At 39.8% G+C, this 16,520-nt stretch overlaps 2 protein-coding genes across 2 annotated transcripts in view; one reads left to right on the top strand and one right to left on the bottom strand.

Annotated features, from left to right (window-relative positions):
* Positions 1 to 8,280, top strand: part of ctdsp1 (CTD (carboxy-terminal domain, RNA polymerase II, polypeptide A) small phosphatase 1) — a 28,115-nt gene extending 19,835 nt beyond the window's left edge. The window contains exons 4-7 of the mRNA XM_072685544.1: positions 1,502 to 1,558; positions 2,397 to 2,489; positions 3,190 to 3,375; positions 3,507 to 8,280. Of these exons, the coding sequence (XP_072541645.1) occupies positions 1,502 to 1,558; positions 2,397 to 2,489; positions 3,190 to 3,375; positions 3,507 to 3,635 (465 nt within the window). The 3' untranslated portion in view covers positions 3,636 to 8,280. The remainder of the gene's footprint in view (positions 1 to 1,501; positions 1,559 to 2,396; positions 2,490 to 3,189; positions 3,376 to 3,506) is intronic.
* Positions 8,281 to 10,090: 1,810 nt separating this feature from the next.
* obsl1b (obscurin like cytoskeletal adaptor 1b) overlaps positions 10,091 to 16,520 on the bottom strand; it is a 37,643-nt gene continuing 31,213 nt past the window's right edge. Inside the window, exons 16-21 of the mRNA XM_072686290.1 lie at positions 15,891 to 16,003; positions 15,368 to 15,521; positions 14,259 to 14,420; positions 13,927 to 14,031; positions 13,569 to 13,835; positions 10,091 to 10,365 (exon numbers count right to left, since the gene is read on the bottom strand). Coding sequence (XP_072542391.1) covers positions 10,091 to 10,365; positions 13,569 to 13,835; positions 13,927 to 14,031; positions 14,259 to 14,420; positions 15,368 to 15,521; positions 15,891 to 16,003 — 1,076 coding nt within the window. The remainder of the gene's footprint in view (positions 10,366 to 13,568; positions 13,836 to 13,926; positions 14,032 to 14,258; positions 14,421 to 15,367; positions 15,522 to 15,890; positions 16,004 to 16,520) is intronic.

The raw sequence follows: 16,520 nt of genomic DNA on the forward strand, positions 1-16,520 counted from the left end.
ACCATCTTAAACTATTTCCATGGTATACAGTCTTGCCGGGGTGCGGAGTAGCATACGCCGTGCAGATGGTTATGCATTTATGTGGCTTCTGTAGCTACAGTCTCATCTTGCTTTATTTTAAAACTGAAAAACGATCAAATCCAAAGTTCAGTTTGGTCACAGGGTCACGGAATAAGTGAACACTGTGCACACTTCATTCAATAGATGCTAAACCGTCAGTCTGACAACTGCAAATGTCACACTGCTCGCTGGCTAGCAACCCTGCGTAGAAACGTTTAGAATGAGTCCGATCAAGCAACCTCTGTTAGACGGACAGAAAGCCAAAATAATTCCCCCCAGATCATTCAGTGCAGGAAATCCAGGCATTTGACTCTTTATGGAAGAGATTTTTGTTGTATTTTCCTCAGCTGGGCTGAGCTGAGTACATTACATCAGCAAGTGGTTATCTGAGGCATAATGCAGAACAGACGGAAGTGGAATGTTGTGCTTTGTGGGAATGAGCTGGCAGTGACACCAGTATTGTGTCAGCGGTGATGGCTAAGACCAGTGACATGTACATGTTAAGCCTGCATTTGTGTCGCACTCTGTGCTTTAAGACTGATCTCAGTCCATTTCTTTTGTTTTCCTGTTTGTTTGAGGCTGACCTGCTAAATGTTACTTCATAGTCTATGAATGTAGGTCATGATGTCCTATTCCTTTTCAATAGCACACTCATGACGCGCTGACCATTTGAGACTGGTTGCATTGACCATCGTTTATGGTCATGTGCCACTATTTCTTCTGCACACACATTGCACCTCTATGGAGCCCCTTGGGAATCAAAACGATATTCAGAGACTATTCCTTGGATTCTGAAACTTTTTCGCTCGATGAGTGAACTATTCCCTTATTTCAGTTAATTAATTTATTGAATTGAGGGAACAGATTGTTGGCTTTTTTATTAAATTCCTCTATTTAATTTATTGTTTCCTTTAGTCCAACTAAAGCATCAGTCAGCAGTGCAACTGTGTTATGGAATGATGGTGCTCCATCCAGTACTTTTGGGATGAAGTGGGACGATGATCATCCAACATCCTAATCTCACTAATGTTGCAATGAATGCAATCTAAGTCTTGTAGAAAGTCTTCTTCCCTGGACAGTAGAGGCAGTTACTCCAACAAAAGCAGAGTAAACCTTGATTTTGCAGAAAAACATTGCATAAGCAGATTACATTTGTCCATATAACGTACCTCTCAGTACATCTCACTATTTGCCAAGTCATAAGTCACCAATAAAATACTACAGAGCAAAGCAGGTTTGACATAGTTTTGGCACAGATTAAGCTTACGCCTAGATTTCTATGTATTTACAGTCATGTTTCTTAGTCAACACTGCAGTTTGATCTAAAATGGGGCTTAATCCTGTTTAGGAAGTCATTTGTGTGTTTTATTTTCATTTGTTTCTTGCTCTAATTGTGGTGTATTTCTGTATTTATTTTTATTTTTTTTTGTGCTTCTACCAGCCGGTGAACAATGCTGACTTTATCATTCCAGTGGAAATTGATGGGGCAGTACACCAGGTGAGCAAGTTGTTTCTTTACCAGGTTTCGGTGAATTAATTTTCTATGCAATGATAAAGTGGTACTCTACCTCCCTTAATTGCTCCCCATGCTACTGTTACACAGTCTTATTTTGAATGGCAGTGTGCCATGCGGGGTGCCTGAATTCCTCAGTCTTGAGTTTTACTGTGTTTATGTACCATTTTGCACACCGGTGTTCTACCTGACAGCATCATGGCCTTCACCATTGACGGCTCTGAGCAGCGGGGGGCTATTTCCGTGCTCTGACAAAACAAGGCAGGCCTGGCTGGCTTCTGAGAACTGCCTGCCCATCAATCTGTCTCTGGGCTCATCCCCCACTCACGGCCCTGGCAGCCTGACACCGGGGCCCTTTAAAGGACAGCTCCTACCCCAGTCCAGCGAACTCGGCACCAAGGACTTCTTCCGTACTCCGGCTTTGGCCTGGTTCAAGTAATCCAGGATAGGCTTGTGATGTCGGGAAAGCCTATTCGGGATGACTTGGTTCAGGAATGAGCCCACCAGCTTCATTAATTAATTTGGCTGACCTAGATTCTGGCTGTAAATTGAACCATTTTACGAGATATCATAAATGTGTGTGTATCGTTTGCCTGTCCCATAAAGGGATGCTCTGACTGGAGTGCTGTATCACGGTGGAGAGTAATGTCCAGCTTGTTTTTTTTGCCAATCTGTCATATGTAGAAATAGTGTTTAAAACCATATGTAAATGATGTGACTTTTATTTGTATTTTTTTTTCTTGAAATGTGGCCAGTTTTAATGTTGAGAATGGAGGTTTCAGTCATGATCTGACTCTTAGTTTTGATTTCCGCCTGGTTTCAGGTATATGTGCTGAAACGACCTCATGTCGATGAGTTCCTGAAACGGATGGGTGAATTGTTTGAGTGTGTGTTGTTCACTGCCAGCTTAGCCAAGGTAAGAATTTACCCAACAGCATTAAGCATTAAAGAAATAATTCGTGAAAATTCATGTCTCAAATCTAGAGGATCAGCAAATGTCGTGCTGCTTTGTGACTTTGGCCATGAGGCTCATAGGTAAATATGCAAATAAGTAATGGAAACCTAATAGTATTATTGGGAACCATAGTAGGTATGATATATGATGAAGCAGGCACTTTATTTTTGGAAGTCAATATTAAAGTCTTGAGTATGAGCCAATACTAAAGTGATATCCGGTCTTTGAAAACGGCTTTAAGCTGAATGAGCTGGTTTTTATTGTGGCTCTTCAGACTAGATAAACGTACAAAGGTCCATTGTGCTCAAACTACTTAAACATCGCTAGTTGGATCAGATTCATTCCTTTTTATCCTCCAGTATCCAATCTAGCATTTTCTGCTGATATCAGCTTGATATTAATACCCCGTATTAGATCGGTGCCGGCTTTAATGCAGACTGCATGCCTGGGTTGTCAACGCGCTCACGTGTTGTTAAGAAATCTCTTTCCTGGTTTGTGATACTGTATGACGTACTGTTATCTGTAAAAATAGACAGATTGACTTCAGGCTATTTTTGTAGAACTGTATACGTTTGATATTTCTCTGAACTACTCAGCTAAAAATAAATATATAGAAATGCATAGAAAACTTACTGTCTTTTGGTTCCTATTCTGCCTGCAGTATGCAGACCCTGTCTCAGACCTGCTGGATAAATGGGGTGCCTTTCGCTGCCGTCTCTTTCGAGAATCCTGCGTGTTCCATCGTGGAAACTACGTCAAAGACTTAAGCCGGCTGGGCAGGGACCTGAATAAAGTCATCATCGTGGATAATTCGCCAGCATCGTACATTTTCCACCCAGACAACGCTGTATGTCCCCATACGTTCATTTTCAGTTCTATTACTTTTATTATTATTTATTTATTTTAAATATCTGTTTAGTTGGGAGCTTTTTTGCCCTAGCTTTCTTTAACACCTCTCCATGATGTTGCTTTCTCTAGGTACCTGTAGCCTCCTGGTTTGATGACATGTCTGACACCGAGCTACTGGATCTGATCCCTTTCTTTGAGAGACTGAGTAAAGTGGATGACGTGTATGCTGTGCTGAAACAGCAGAGGACTAGCAGCTAACGTGATACGTGGAGCAGCTTTCACTATGGGGCCAGGGAGGCTGGTGGGTTCAGAGCGCCACTTCCCCGCTAACAGGATCGGCTGTCTGCTCGGTCCTCTTCACCTACCCAGAATTCCATTCACAGGATGCTTGACAGAAAAGAAACAAGTTGAATGAAACCTGGTATGGCTGATGGAACTGTGAAGGACTGCTTTATGGCACACATATTAAAAAAACAAATTTTATTATAATTTTTTTTTTAAACAAATGTTATTCCTTCTTTTTGTAACTTTTTTCCCCCCACTTTAAAGGCAAGGTAGAGGGAAGCTCTGTTTAAATGATTGATTGGGAAAGACTTCTGGATGACTAGATTTATAAAGCAACAGCTCTGACATTTTGACAAGTGACCCTGTTTCATCAGTTGGACATGCAGTAAATGTGTTTAGAGACTTTTGGAGTGGCTTGGTCCAGTCTTTCTGAGTCATTCTGAATCGGGGTGGAGATTAAATACCATCAGTCTGGTCTTGTGGACATTCAGTACTATTGACAAGCAGATGTTCAGTGTAATTTAAAGTCACTACATTGAAAGTATTGCAAGACTATGATTAATTTCCCTGCTGCCTGGGTGCCTTGAGAAGTCTGTGTAAGAGATGTGAGATTTTAGAAGTTGTTGTAGAAGATTTTTCTTCTGTTAACTAATGTGTTAACTAATATTCTGTCTAGTGTGCCAATTATTACATTTTGAGTTGTCATTTTAGACCATATTCTAAAAATTATTCGGTCACCAGTATAAAAAAAAAAATCTTTAAAAGAAATGTTGTGCTGGAGATTTTATGTTGAAAACGTGAATAAGCATAACTTCTGTTGCGAATCAAACAGTAGTCTTAAATGAAGCATAATAATTATTCTCAAATTAAAATCATAAATGTGGCTTGTGCCAAGGTGTGGCATGTCAGCAGTTGGAACAGTCAGATAAATCAAATTTCCAAGCTTTATAAATTCTCCAACCTTATACTAACACTCAGTAAACATGGCAACTGTCTAAAGCGCTGAAAATGAAAGGAATCAAATGCCACAAGACGGGAAGACTAATGGCAGCTTGCGGTTTCTACAGTGCACAATGATCCTGAAATATGGGAACTGTGGAGGTCAAGACGTGGTCTGGAAGACCAAGAAACCTGATGGAGAGAACTGTTTGTATGCTGGTAAGAAAGGCAAATCAAAGCCTTCATATGGCTGCCAAGAGTCTGCTGGAAGGCCTAAAATTACATATAGCTTTATAGCAGCTATAAGATTTTAAATTCATTTGCCAGCTGTGTTCAACGCCTCAGCTCCTATTGTTGCTGTTGTAAGGTGATCTACACCCAGTTTGTGTCAAAGGTGTTTACCTACAGGTATGTATGTATGTGTGTGTATATATATATATATATATATATATATATATATATATATATATATATATACACACCTGTAGAAAATATATACAATAAGTAGCTGAAACAAGGTGGTTTGCCAAAATGTCAGCGCTGTCTGAGGATAAGAAGCACCCAAATGAAAACAACACCATGTACGTCAATCACACACAATATTCTGCCGACTGCTTTTCTTTTTTAATCCCAGCTAAATTTAAACTAGACTTTCAGAAACAAACCATTGTGTTTTTGTTTTTTTTTCTTTTCTTTTCTTTTTCCTGACTTTGTTTTTCAAATGGAAATGGCTTGACCTAAACAGTCATGTTAAGATTTTGCAGAGCTACGGATGTGTGAAAGGGAAGCTGGTACCTAAGCCAATGAGGACTCAGTTTTCAGTTTAAATGGTAAACAAGCTAAAGCACCTGTAGAAAAAAAAAATACACACCACATGCTTTTATTTTAGCCGTTGAGGTCAAGGTTTTACTGTAGCAGACCTGTTCTTCAGACAATATTACAAGTGTTCTTAGTCAAATACAGTTTGTCTTATGCTGTCTATGTCAGTGAGTTTCCCTTACTCCGTTTAAGTGAAGCGTTCTGGAATCAAGTCCTGTTTGTATTGTAGCAGAAGCACAAACCTCTTCATGAGCCTTAATTGCGTTTCACTAAATCACTAAATCGCCTTGTTTTTGTGGTGGAGGATTTTTCAGAATTGAAAGTTACTGCTGATGACCATCAAGGTGCCTTAGTGTTGGGAGTTGAGCTTTTTTTTTTTGTTTTGCAATGGCAATGAACGTGTGGCTTAACACTAGCAGATGGACTCTCTTGCAAGTGTCAGTGTTGAGACTGTGGAATGTTTGGATGGGATAAGAAGATAGAAAGCGAAGATGAGGATTGTGGTGGTGATATCGATGGTTGAGCTGTTTTGTAATATTGGCGTTTTCTCACGTGTGTGTCACAGAAGAGAGCGAGAGTTTGACGTTCACAATTCTGGCCTGGACGTTTTACAAGCACCGTTAAGTTTTCTTTACTTGAAAACTGCATATTTTTCTTGTATTATTGCAAATGTACAGCGACTCCTTATTTCCATTGTTTCCAACATCAGCTAGAAATCTTCAGATCACTCTTTAGATTCATGGTCAATACCATGTATCAGATTGTCCTTTGAAAATGTTAAACGTCGGTACTATCAGAAGCAGTTTCTAGTTCTGAAATGACAGAAGATACAGGGGAAAGGAAAAAACAAGGCCCAGTGGCTTCACACTCCACTTGCAGCAGTCCTGCTACCTGGATGTTCCCGTGAAACTCTGTTAGCTTGCAGCTAGTGGGGATTCAAAGTCCTCTCTGAACACACTTGACTCTGATGCAGTGCCAGGCGTGTAGTTGAATTGCATGTCTGACTTGGTACATTCTTGGAGGCCTCATCAATCTCAGAAAGACGTCTCACGCTGGTCCTCTTATGCAACCAGTGTGCCTGGACCAGTGCTTTTCTTTCCTTTTTTTGTTTCCCCCCCCCCTCCTCTTATGTAATAGTCTCGCTGGTGTTCGGGTTGAATAATAAGCCTGCGCTTTTGTAATTTCCTTATAATGCATAGAAATGGCGCTTAACTTAACTCTAACACGGGAAATCTAAAAGGGCAAATCGCAGCAAGGATTTCAGCTATTTCCCTCTGCTTCCTCTGACCGTGGTGCTGTCCAGCTTAACCCAGCTCTGCATGCGCTGCTCATCTCTGGTGGGCGCTGTCTGTATCATAAGGTCTTGGTAGAATGAATGCATTAAGCAGCATGTCTGCTGAGGTCGCAGTGGTCCTTTCCAGTGCAGCACCAGAAACCCTGAGACCATCTTGCTGTGTGGCGCGTAGCAATGGGACAGTAACAGAACGGAGCTGGAGACTCTGTATGTGCAGTGATTTAGGGTCAACTTGGGGCCCAAACCCTTGATGTGGATTCACAGGGTGTTCAAGGCTGTGTCCATAAAGTGTGTCAGAGCAGGAGCAGTGTCTATGCTGACCTTGTAAAATCATATCCTAGATCAGCAGTCTGAAGTGCTTTACGAGTAGCCAGCCTGATCCTAGATTAGCACTTTTATGTCAAGCATTTAAGTGTAATGTGGTCCCTGAACTCGGAGGTCATGGTTTGTAGGAGAAAGGGCTCCCCCTGGAGGCTGGTTCTGTGTCATGATATTTGTTTTTAGTTTTTTCTTTTCTTTTCATTTGTTCTTTTTCTGTCTCCTAAAAAAGTCATTCAGGGTCCAGGGTTCATATCCAGGATTCTCTGCCTTATGATGATGACGATGATGACGACAATGCAAGGCTCTATGCAAGTGAAACTGATTTGTAATCAACCAATTAACATCCATTGATTACCACAATCCACAGCCAAACCGATGGCTGCTAAGCATTGATCTTGTAAGAGCTTTGAAAACCTAGAAATCAGGAATGGCCTTAATGTTTAGTGCTGCAACAACAGAGACACTGGACTAAGAACAGCCTACCATTGAGATGTCCTGTGTACTTTTACTGTGCTGTCTCTGATGCAGACCCTGACTTAATGGCAGGGCAGCTAATAGGCCTATGCTGTGCCATCTGGGCAATTCCAGAGTGGAATTTAAAAGTCCATTTTCAGAAACAAGAATGTAAATAGCCTCATCATTACTTTTGTCATGTTCTCATCTAAACAAACCCCTCAAACAGCATGTTTTGTTCCACACATTTGTCTGTCTGCTCATTTGCGTAGAGCAAACCAAATTTTGGCATTAATAGCTAGAGATGTTCTTTCTTGTTTGTGATTTGGGAATAGGAATGCCAAGTTTAAATTAAGTCAACTGTAACCTAGTTTTTAAAGTCGTTTTGTAATTATTAATTGTATTTTACTGTACTGAATGAGCTATATCATAAATGAAACCATGGACAAAAAAACAAAAAAAATCGTTTGTTGATTTATGTGGCCGAAGACAAGACGAAGAAGACTAGAGGCAAGAAGCTTATTTTATTTCCAGCTGTTTCTAAAACAAGTAAACAATACACAAGTAAACAACACTACCTGCCTACTAGGAATAGACTGTGAGGCCTATTCAAATAAATATGGAAGAAGCAACAGGCCCAACTGCTTAGGAAAACAGTTCCGTTTATTTGTTAATGACACAGTTTCCCTACAGGTCTGATAAATATGTCGACTGAACAGATAATGCTGACTCACTGTCATGTATGTGATGACACAAGCACTCAGTACTAAGCCTTCCTATAATAACCTTTTGGCCCTGTGCTTTTTTTTTTTTTTTTTTTTTTTTAAATCCACACCTCTGTAACTCTCTGACTCCCAGTATTTATTTAACCTGCATTCCAAAAAACAATGTTTAGAAAAAGGATCTCTATACAAAGGACATTAGACAAACACTTACGGAAAAGGAATTAAGTACTGACTTACTTCTCAACAAATTTAAGTTTCTTAGCGTCACAGATGAGGGGCAGGTTCATCTTGGCACTGTAACCTACATCTACTGACATTTACGACGCTCACAACCATAACACATAACGAGCAGTAACTGACAGCAGTGTTATGCCAATACAATCACTTTCATAACTAACAGTAAACTTAGTGTAAGGGGAATACTGGGATGTTTAATTTACACTGAAAATAAAGAAAATACATTTGTAGCTATTTTGTTTGTATAAGCCTCAACGTTCTGATCAGTGCAAACCATTTGGACTGGCTGGGTAGATGTCGGCCTACGTAAGCAAATTTTCTAAACTCAGGATATCTTTTAAAACGCAGACCCCTCACACCCCAGACCCCCGCCGTTAAAGAACAGCCAAATATGTTTTCACACTCTGGCTTGGAGGCATCAATTTCAGTAACTGCAAGGTGGCTCCATGTCTCTCAAGGGAAATCTGTGAATTTAAAGTGGAAAGGAATAGTTAGACATTACCCCTAAGACCCTGTAATCCACACTTCTTCACTTTTATAACTACATTATGGTCAGAATTAACATTAGATTTTCATAGGCCCTAAAATTGAACCGTGTGGGATTCCACAAAATATGCTAAATCAAAGCATTACCAGAACAATCACAGTAGCCTCTCTACATAAGGATTAATAACTAAATAATGAACCTAAAGTTCAAGAGGTTGAACCTTGACCTTATTTTAAGAGCCAAATGTTTTGGAATTTGTTTTCTAATGACATTTCTGCATAAGGAAACATTCAGTGTGTTTTGTGAAATGCAAAGTTCTAGGAAAAAAAGTAAGAAACGTTAATAGCGGTGGTGATGGGAACCTAGAACTACCTAAACTACATCAAATTAAGAATAAGGTTGCTGTCCGACACAAAAACTTTAGAAGAAAAAAACCCACAAAGTTCTCTAGCTAGGACTCTATGTACCAGTGCTGTGCAGGGTAAAGGCTAGTGTGTGCTTTCTCTGAGTCACATGAAGCCAGCTAACTGCTTATTTGCAAACTGCCATTGACGAAACATCTTTGGACAGCTGAACACGCCTGGAGGAGAGTACTACCTGCCAGTTTTGTTACATTAGCTCACAGACGGCTGCTCTGAGTCATGGGGGAGAGGTTGGGCCGTCCTACCCACCCAGAGCTGCGCTACTCAGGAACCCTAAGCTATTATTTTACTTTTGTCAAAACCCCACAATACCTGATTTCCATCACCACCAATATAAAGAAATACAGAATTGGGAGTAACTGCGGAGAAAATGCTACAACAGTGGTGGAATTCCCCGTTTGGGGGGAACTGGCCTGGCTACCCTTGGGTGTTTCGGGTTCGTCCTAAAACAAGGCCAAGCACTTTTCTACATTCTAAACACAGCATAACCATTGAGCTTGATTTGGCTCTGATCCAATGCTAATCAATGCTGTCAACAAATCCATTTAACATGATGACTTTTCACCTACTATTCATTCTAAAAAGTTTATGCTCCATTAGTGAAATAGTGTAAAAGACTCTGCTTTAACAGTGCAGTGTCAAACCACTAGAAACAATAATCATTTATTAGACATTTCAGCTTCCCACTTCAAGAAGTTTAGACCTACAAATGTATTACCTCCATTGCCTTTTTACTTATTAACTCGCAGCTGTGCAGTGCTTTTGGCCTTTCCCGAAACAAACTCCACCACACCAGTCATGTCCTCTGATGTCTGCCTCAGGGTGAGCCGGTGCACTTTCCCCATTTTCTCCACAAGAACCCTGGGGCCAGGCTGGAGGACCTCTCCATTCAGAGTCCAAATGGGAGCTTTGACCGCAGGCACAGAGACCTCACAGGCAAAGCAGGCCTCCTCTGGGGCTGTCACCTCCACATCCTGCAAGTCCTGTACCATCAGGACCGGCTGGGCTGTTAGAACAGACAGGCAGAAGGGTAAAAATCTGACATTTCAGAGAGAACAGCAATCCAAATCATTTAAATACGCAATAACAGGCCAGAATAATGAAACACACCACCAGATTCCCTGTGATGTACTGGTGGTTTTTACTGGTGCCCTTTCCCTTCATTTGCATGTGCTAGCGATTCAAAAACCATACTGTCATGCAAAAAATGACACATGGATGAATGTCAGTCATGATGCATGTAAATGCACTTAACTGATTAAGAAATATGTTTTAAAAAACAGATTATTCTGTTTGGATAGAGAATCATAACAAATTACCACTGCATATATTTAATAAACAGAATTTCTGCTTCTTTTATTAGAACTTGGCCTATTTTGGCACACAAACCGGCACTGAGCAGTGGTCATTACTATGAATGAGCTGATTAACTTGTCGATTTGATTGGATGTTACTGAGATTGAGTGTAAAAACAGTGCTGCATTAAACAGGGAATGCTGTACTGAGCATTGGCATTGTGCCTTTATGAATAGAATTTTAATACAATACTGCACACTTTGCATGTGGTCATTACTGACCTGTATGTCCAGAAGTAAACACTGACTAATACAATGTTTGCACACAAGTAAAGGGTATTAATAGAGTATGTTGCCTCTTTACTGCACTAACAGCCTTTGCTAATCTGGTAATGGTCTCCAATGGTGCACCATCATTGGGATGCAAGCTCAACTGGGTTAGGGTTTGGTGATTGACCTCCTCCAGTCACTGATGTTCCTCCCACTTAGACTGGAGGTCTGGAGGATCTATTTCTTCTGTAAACTGTCAGAAAAACATTTCTGGACATTTCTGACATTTTTTCTTTGCAGCTTCAATTAGGCTTCTATTTTTCATGGCTCGGGACAAATTGCTTTTCTCCCATAGACGACTCTCAGGTTTTCATGTTGCTTTACCCAGTTTAACAACTATTGCTGTCTACACAGGAAAAATCCAGGACTTAGTCCAAGAGCAGTCATTCACAGCTAGTAATTGTTTACACATGAAATACAACAGGGTACCTCTGGACAACAAGAAACACATGTCCATATCATTATTATTATGATATTAAAATTATCATTATATCATCATATTATATTATTAACATTATATTATATTAATAAACTTCATGGGCTGTGTAACATATCTATTTTCTTATATTCATCTTTTGATTTCAAACCCAAATGTCTGTGTACAGCAAAAACAATAGCATTGGCCAAGACTATATATGCCTCCAAGTCTACAGGGTCATTTAGGGCAGTGGTGGCTCAGCGGTTTGAGCTCTGGCCTACTAATGATAGGGTTGTTGCCCCTTGAACAAGGCCCTTCACCCTCTCTGCTCCCCTGGCGCCGCAGCAATGGCTGCCCACTGCTCCGGGCACGTGTGCTCACAGTCACTGTGTGTGTTTGATCACTAGTGTAAATGTGTGTGTTTGATCACTGCATGGGTGGGTTAAAGGCGGAAGCAAAATTCCAAATTGCTGTGTCCAACACTAATGGTGAATGTGGTTGTCTTGTCCTGTCTTGTGTCTTGCCTCTTGTGCAAGTTGGATTTAGACACTAGAGGGCAGTATAATGCAATCAGAGAAGCACCTGACACATTTGTTTTACATACCAGTTTGTATCTAGATTTCAGTGTAACTGTAGAATTTGCCATTCATCATGTCAACTAGGTGGTTAGTTGGCAAGTACACTCACACTTACACTTAGAAGAGATGCTAAAGATGACAGCATGTTAACACATTTAGTGAGTGTGTTGCAATTTAGAGTGTATTTCAATGTATTGTCGGATCTTATACCTCTAATTGCTGCCTCCCAGCGTCCTCTAACCTTTACAGGTGCATCATTTCTGAAAGTGCGCTCCAAAGAATGGAGGAAGAACAAGGTGGCTTCCAGATCGAGGATACACTTGTGAATCTTACGTGAAGGACTTTTATGTTGCAGTAGGTGACGGTTCTAAGTTACTACGTTTCTTTTGGGTGATTACAGTTAATGAGCAGGTGAAAGACTGATGAAAGTAATTAAATGTTCAATTGGCAGATAATAATTTAATCAATGCCAAACATTAACACCTGCTTTGCCACCCATTTTCCACACTTCCAATGAGACATTCACTGCATACCACCCTCCTCTCCCTACCTCCCACAGGTATTTCTAGTCTGATCATCCGTGGCATCTGCAGGAGCCTAAAGGTACTACCACCCTAAACATGCAAGGTGACTAATATTTTGTTAATAGATAACATTTAAAAATTTGTTTGGTTAATTAGTTTGGTAAATCTAACTAACTGTTCATTTTACCTGCATGTATATATATCTGACAACTAATATATATATATATATCTGGCTCACGGACAACTCACTATGACACTACTACAATAACGCAAATATTTCTTTCTTTTTAACTCACACATACACTCACATACAGATAAATATGTACATATGTATACATATATATATATATATATATATATATATATATATATATATATATATATATACACAGACACACACTATTCCATCTGTATATTTTTTGCTTCTTATATTTCTATATTTTTATATTTTCATATTTTAGTTTTTAACTTAAATTTAACTTAAATGTAACTTATTTTATTTTATTTTAATTTTATTTTTTGGCACTTTTGCACTTTATTTCATTAAGTTAAGGTTTAGTTTAAGTTTAAATTTAGATCTTTATTGAATAGCTTTGATGTGGGCAGACTGTCAAAAAAAGCATTTCACTGCAAGTTATACTGTGTATTACTATGTATGTGACAAATAAAATTTGATTTGATTTGATTTTGATATATAAATATATGTGTTATTATAATTATGTATGATTTTATTACAAGGACAAATGAACTTACTGCCCAGATTCAGAATTTTAAGTCATTTGCTACACTAAACATTTTGGAGATTCCTTAGTTTGAATCTGTGGAGGAAACTCCTAAGGTGCTTTGAGGAACCTTTAAGGAACCCCTTTCTTCTAAAAAACCTTTCTTGAAGGTTCCTCAAAACACCTTGAGAGATTCCTCCACAGTTTCAAATAGAAGAACCTCCAAAACTTCCTCAAGGAGGTTATACTTTTAACAGTGTAATGTGACCTTTTGTCACTAAGGATTTGAAATTAGAGCCTTTTCTTTATTTAAGAAACCATTGAACCAATATTGAGTCTCACCTTCCACAGTGAGTCTTGCTGAGCACGTGTAATCTCCCACCTGGACACTGTAGGTACCCTCATCCTCCAGGGCCACCTGCTGAATGACGAGCTTACGATAGCAGCCCTCACTGCAAATCTCAAAGCGCTCTGAGGGCAGGATGACATTGCTGCCTTTATACCAGCGGATGCTGCATCGAGGGTTGGACACTGTGCAGTCCAGTATGACGCGGCTCTTCTCCAGAGCTGTTTTGTCTTGCAGCGGCTTCACTATGTTCACAGGGAGTTCTGAGAAGAGGGAGGAAGGAAACATAAAAGGAGGTCAGATATCACACACAGACACTTAACTTAACTGATGTCAAGAAAATGAAAGTCTTACCTTCCACCTCTAGGTACGCAATAGACTCAACGTTCTTGGCAACAAATTTGATCTCTCCTGAATCTTCTCCTTTAACGTTGCACATAAGAAGGAAGTGCTTGGTTCCTGTGCATCAGAGCAAAATATGAGTTATTGCTGTTAACACACTGCTGAGAATATCAATATCAATGGGATTCATAGTCATAGGCTTTTATTCAGTAAAGACAGGGCTTTATATGAATGCAAAATCACATTTCTACATAATATTTATAAGAAAATGCAAAAATAGTCCTTTGAGCAGATACTGAACAGAGGAGGACATTAGATATTTAGAATAGGACTGTACAGGTAACCTTCCTGGCGGATCTTGATGGTGCTGGTGGGTTTGATTTTCTCTCCATTCTTGAACCACTCTCCTGCTACATCATTTAGTGATACTTCACACATAAACACAGCATTCTGGTCCTCCTGAATATCCAGATCTTCCAGACTCTGCAACACTTCCAGCTCCCTCTCTGTACCAAGAGCAAATTGCAGAACCACAGTTATGACAATGGCACGTCATGTGATATTGAACCCAACTGTAAATATCACAAATGTCTTAATGATCCTGAAGATGTGTGATTTGATTATTCTTAACCAAACATATTCTAATCTATCACTTAAAGGGGCTGAAAAGCTAAAAACAGAATCTCTATCTGATGGAGAGTTTGTGTGAGATTTAGTTTGATTGCGGAGACTAAATTACTCTCAAAGGGTGGGAAATACAGTGTGAACATGCTGTTTAATTAAGTGCAAGTAGACATTGGGCAAATCATGCAAACATTGCTTGCTTGCAATGGCTTTAGTTATCTCAGGATAGCTAATTAATTATATAGCAGACATTTGGCTAGAAATGTACAGCAGCCATTCAATGATGAGAGAAGAGGACCCAATTAACACAATTAACAAACTGAAATTGCACTGCAGTCTAGGGGTGTAACGGTACGCAAAAGGCACGGTTTGGTTCTCACCACAGTCCAGTATGAGTACGGTACAGCGGGAATGAGCAAAAAACAAGACTACAGGCTGTATAGCAGCTCTTAAAACAGCTAGCAAGCTTACTCACTCACTGCCACCCAAATCAAATCCAACAGATGAAGCACCACATCTCCATGACCAGCATTACTTGCACATTCAAGAGCACACAGCTGACAGCCTCTTTAAAGCTGAAGGTACAGGTTGGAGATAAGAGTCAGAGCTCTGAGGTTCACTTCACTAAGATTGACTATAGAAAAAGTTGAAAGTCTTTCCTGAGCACTTTCTGAGTCTGAGTCTGATCTCAATATCCAGACATTCAGAGTCTTAGTTCTCTTTTTTCCTGAGGGTGGCAGTGTTGCACTGATGGACAGCATGCGTATCCTCACACATGCACTCTGACATACTCAGCAGTATCACAGCTTTAGGACTCTTGAAATGTTACCGTAGACTTCCACAGAGCAGGAAGTAGTGGCGTCTCCAGCATCACACACATATACACCTGAATCTCCTAGCTCACATTTCAAGATCTGTAGGAAGCGTTTCCTCCCCATGGAGTATATACGATGATTCTTGCCTGGTTTAAGTTCAACTCCATTCTAGGTCAGCAAAAAGAATGGTGGGTTTGAATATGAAGCTATCACATTATCTAATACATATTCAGCAAACATACTATACACATACTATTGCTGTATTGCATTCATGGCATTTACATTTATATTTATGGCATTTAGCTGACGCCCTTATCCCAAGGACTATTATTGGTGTAGCGCAGCATAGTCACCCAGGCCAGGAATCGAACCCTGGTCTCCGACATGGTGTGGTAGCTCACTGGCAGGTAGTGGTGTTATCTGTTGCGCCACACCAACCACCATTACTGTATTACTGTAACATCAACTTTGAACCATGACTTAAGATTCTGATTCTCAGTTTTCTCTGTACAAATTAGGGGGTTCATTCAGTCTTACCTTTGTCCACTTTACATCTACATTATGTCTGGACAGTTCACACTCAAGCGTAGCTCCGGTGCCCTCTGGATAACTGCCGTCTTCCAGCTTTTTCAGCATGGATATTGGTGTCTCTGAGGAGATTGGGGGAAGAATACTTTCAGTTTAGTCCAGTTTGCTGGGGGAGAAGTACAATAGGTATTTTAAGCTTGATTACTAAAACTTCTTGACTGAGGTGAATTAAAGGGTAATTCCACTAAAATAAAGAAAATATTTACGCATAATAAAAAAACATTATGATGTAAGCAAATCCATTGTGGATTGGTGTGAAATGCTCTATTCTGGAGAAACGTAAGAGTAGTGGTGCTAGAATCCAGGCATTCAAAGTGTGTAATGTATCATGATGTGTCTAAGATAAGATACAATAAGATAATCCTTTATTAGTCCCACAGTGGGGAAATTCACAGTGTCACAGCAGCAAAGGGATAGCAAGACACTCAGATGCAAAATGTAGATAAATGACCAATATATACACAATATAAATAATAGAAGTAAAAAACATCAATATTATTTACATATTATTTACAGAAAATTGCAAATTGCACTTCCTAAGACGTTGTTTTCTGCAGTAGCTCTACAATAAAATTTTAG

This window comes from Salminus brasiliensis, chromosome 8, assembly GCF_030463535.1.
Source record: "Salminus brasiliensis chromosome 8, fSalBra1.hap2, whole genome shotgun sequence".
Classification (NCBI taxonomy): domain Eukaryota; kingdom Metazoa; phylum Chordata; class Actinopteri; order Characiformes; family Bryconidae; genus Salminus; species Salminus brasiliensis.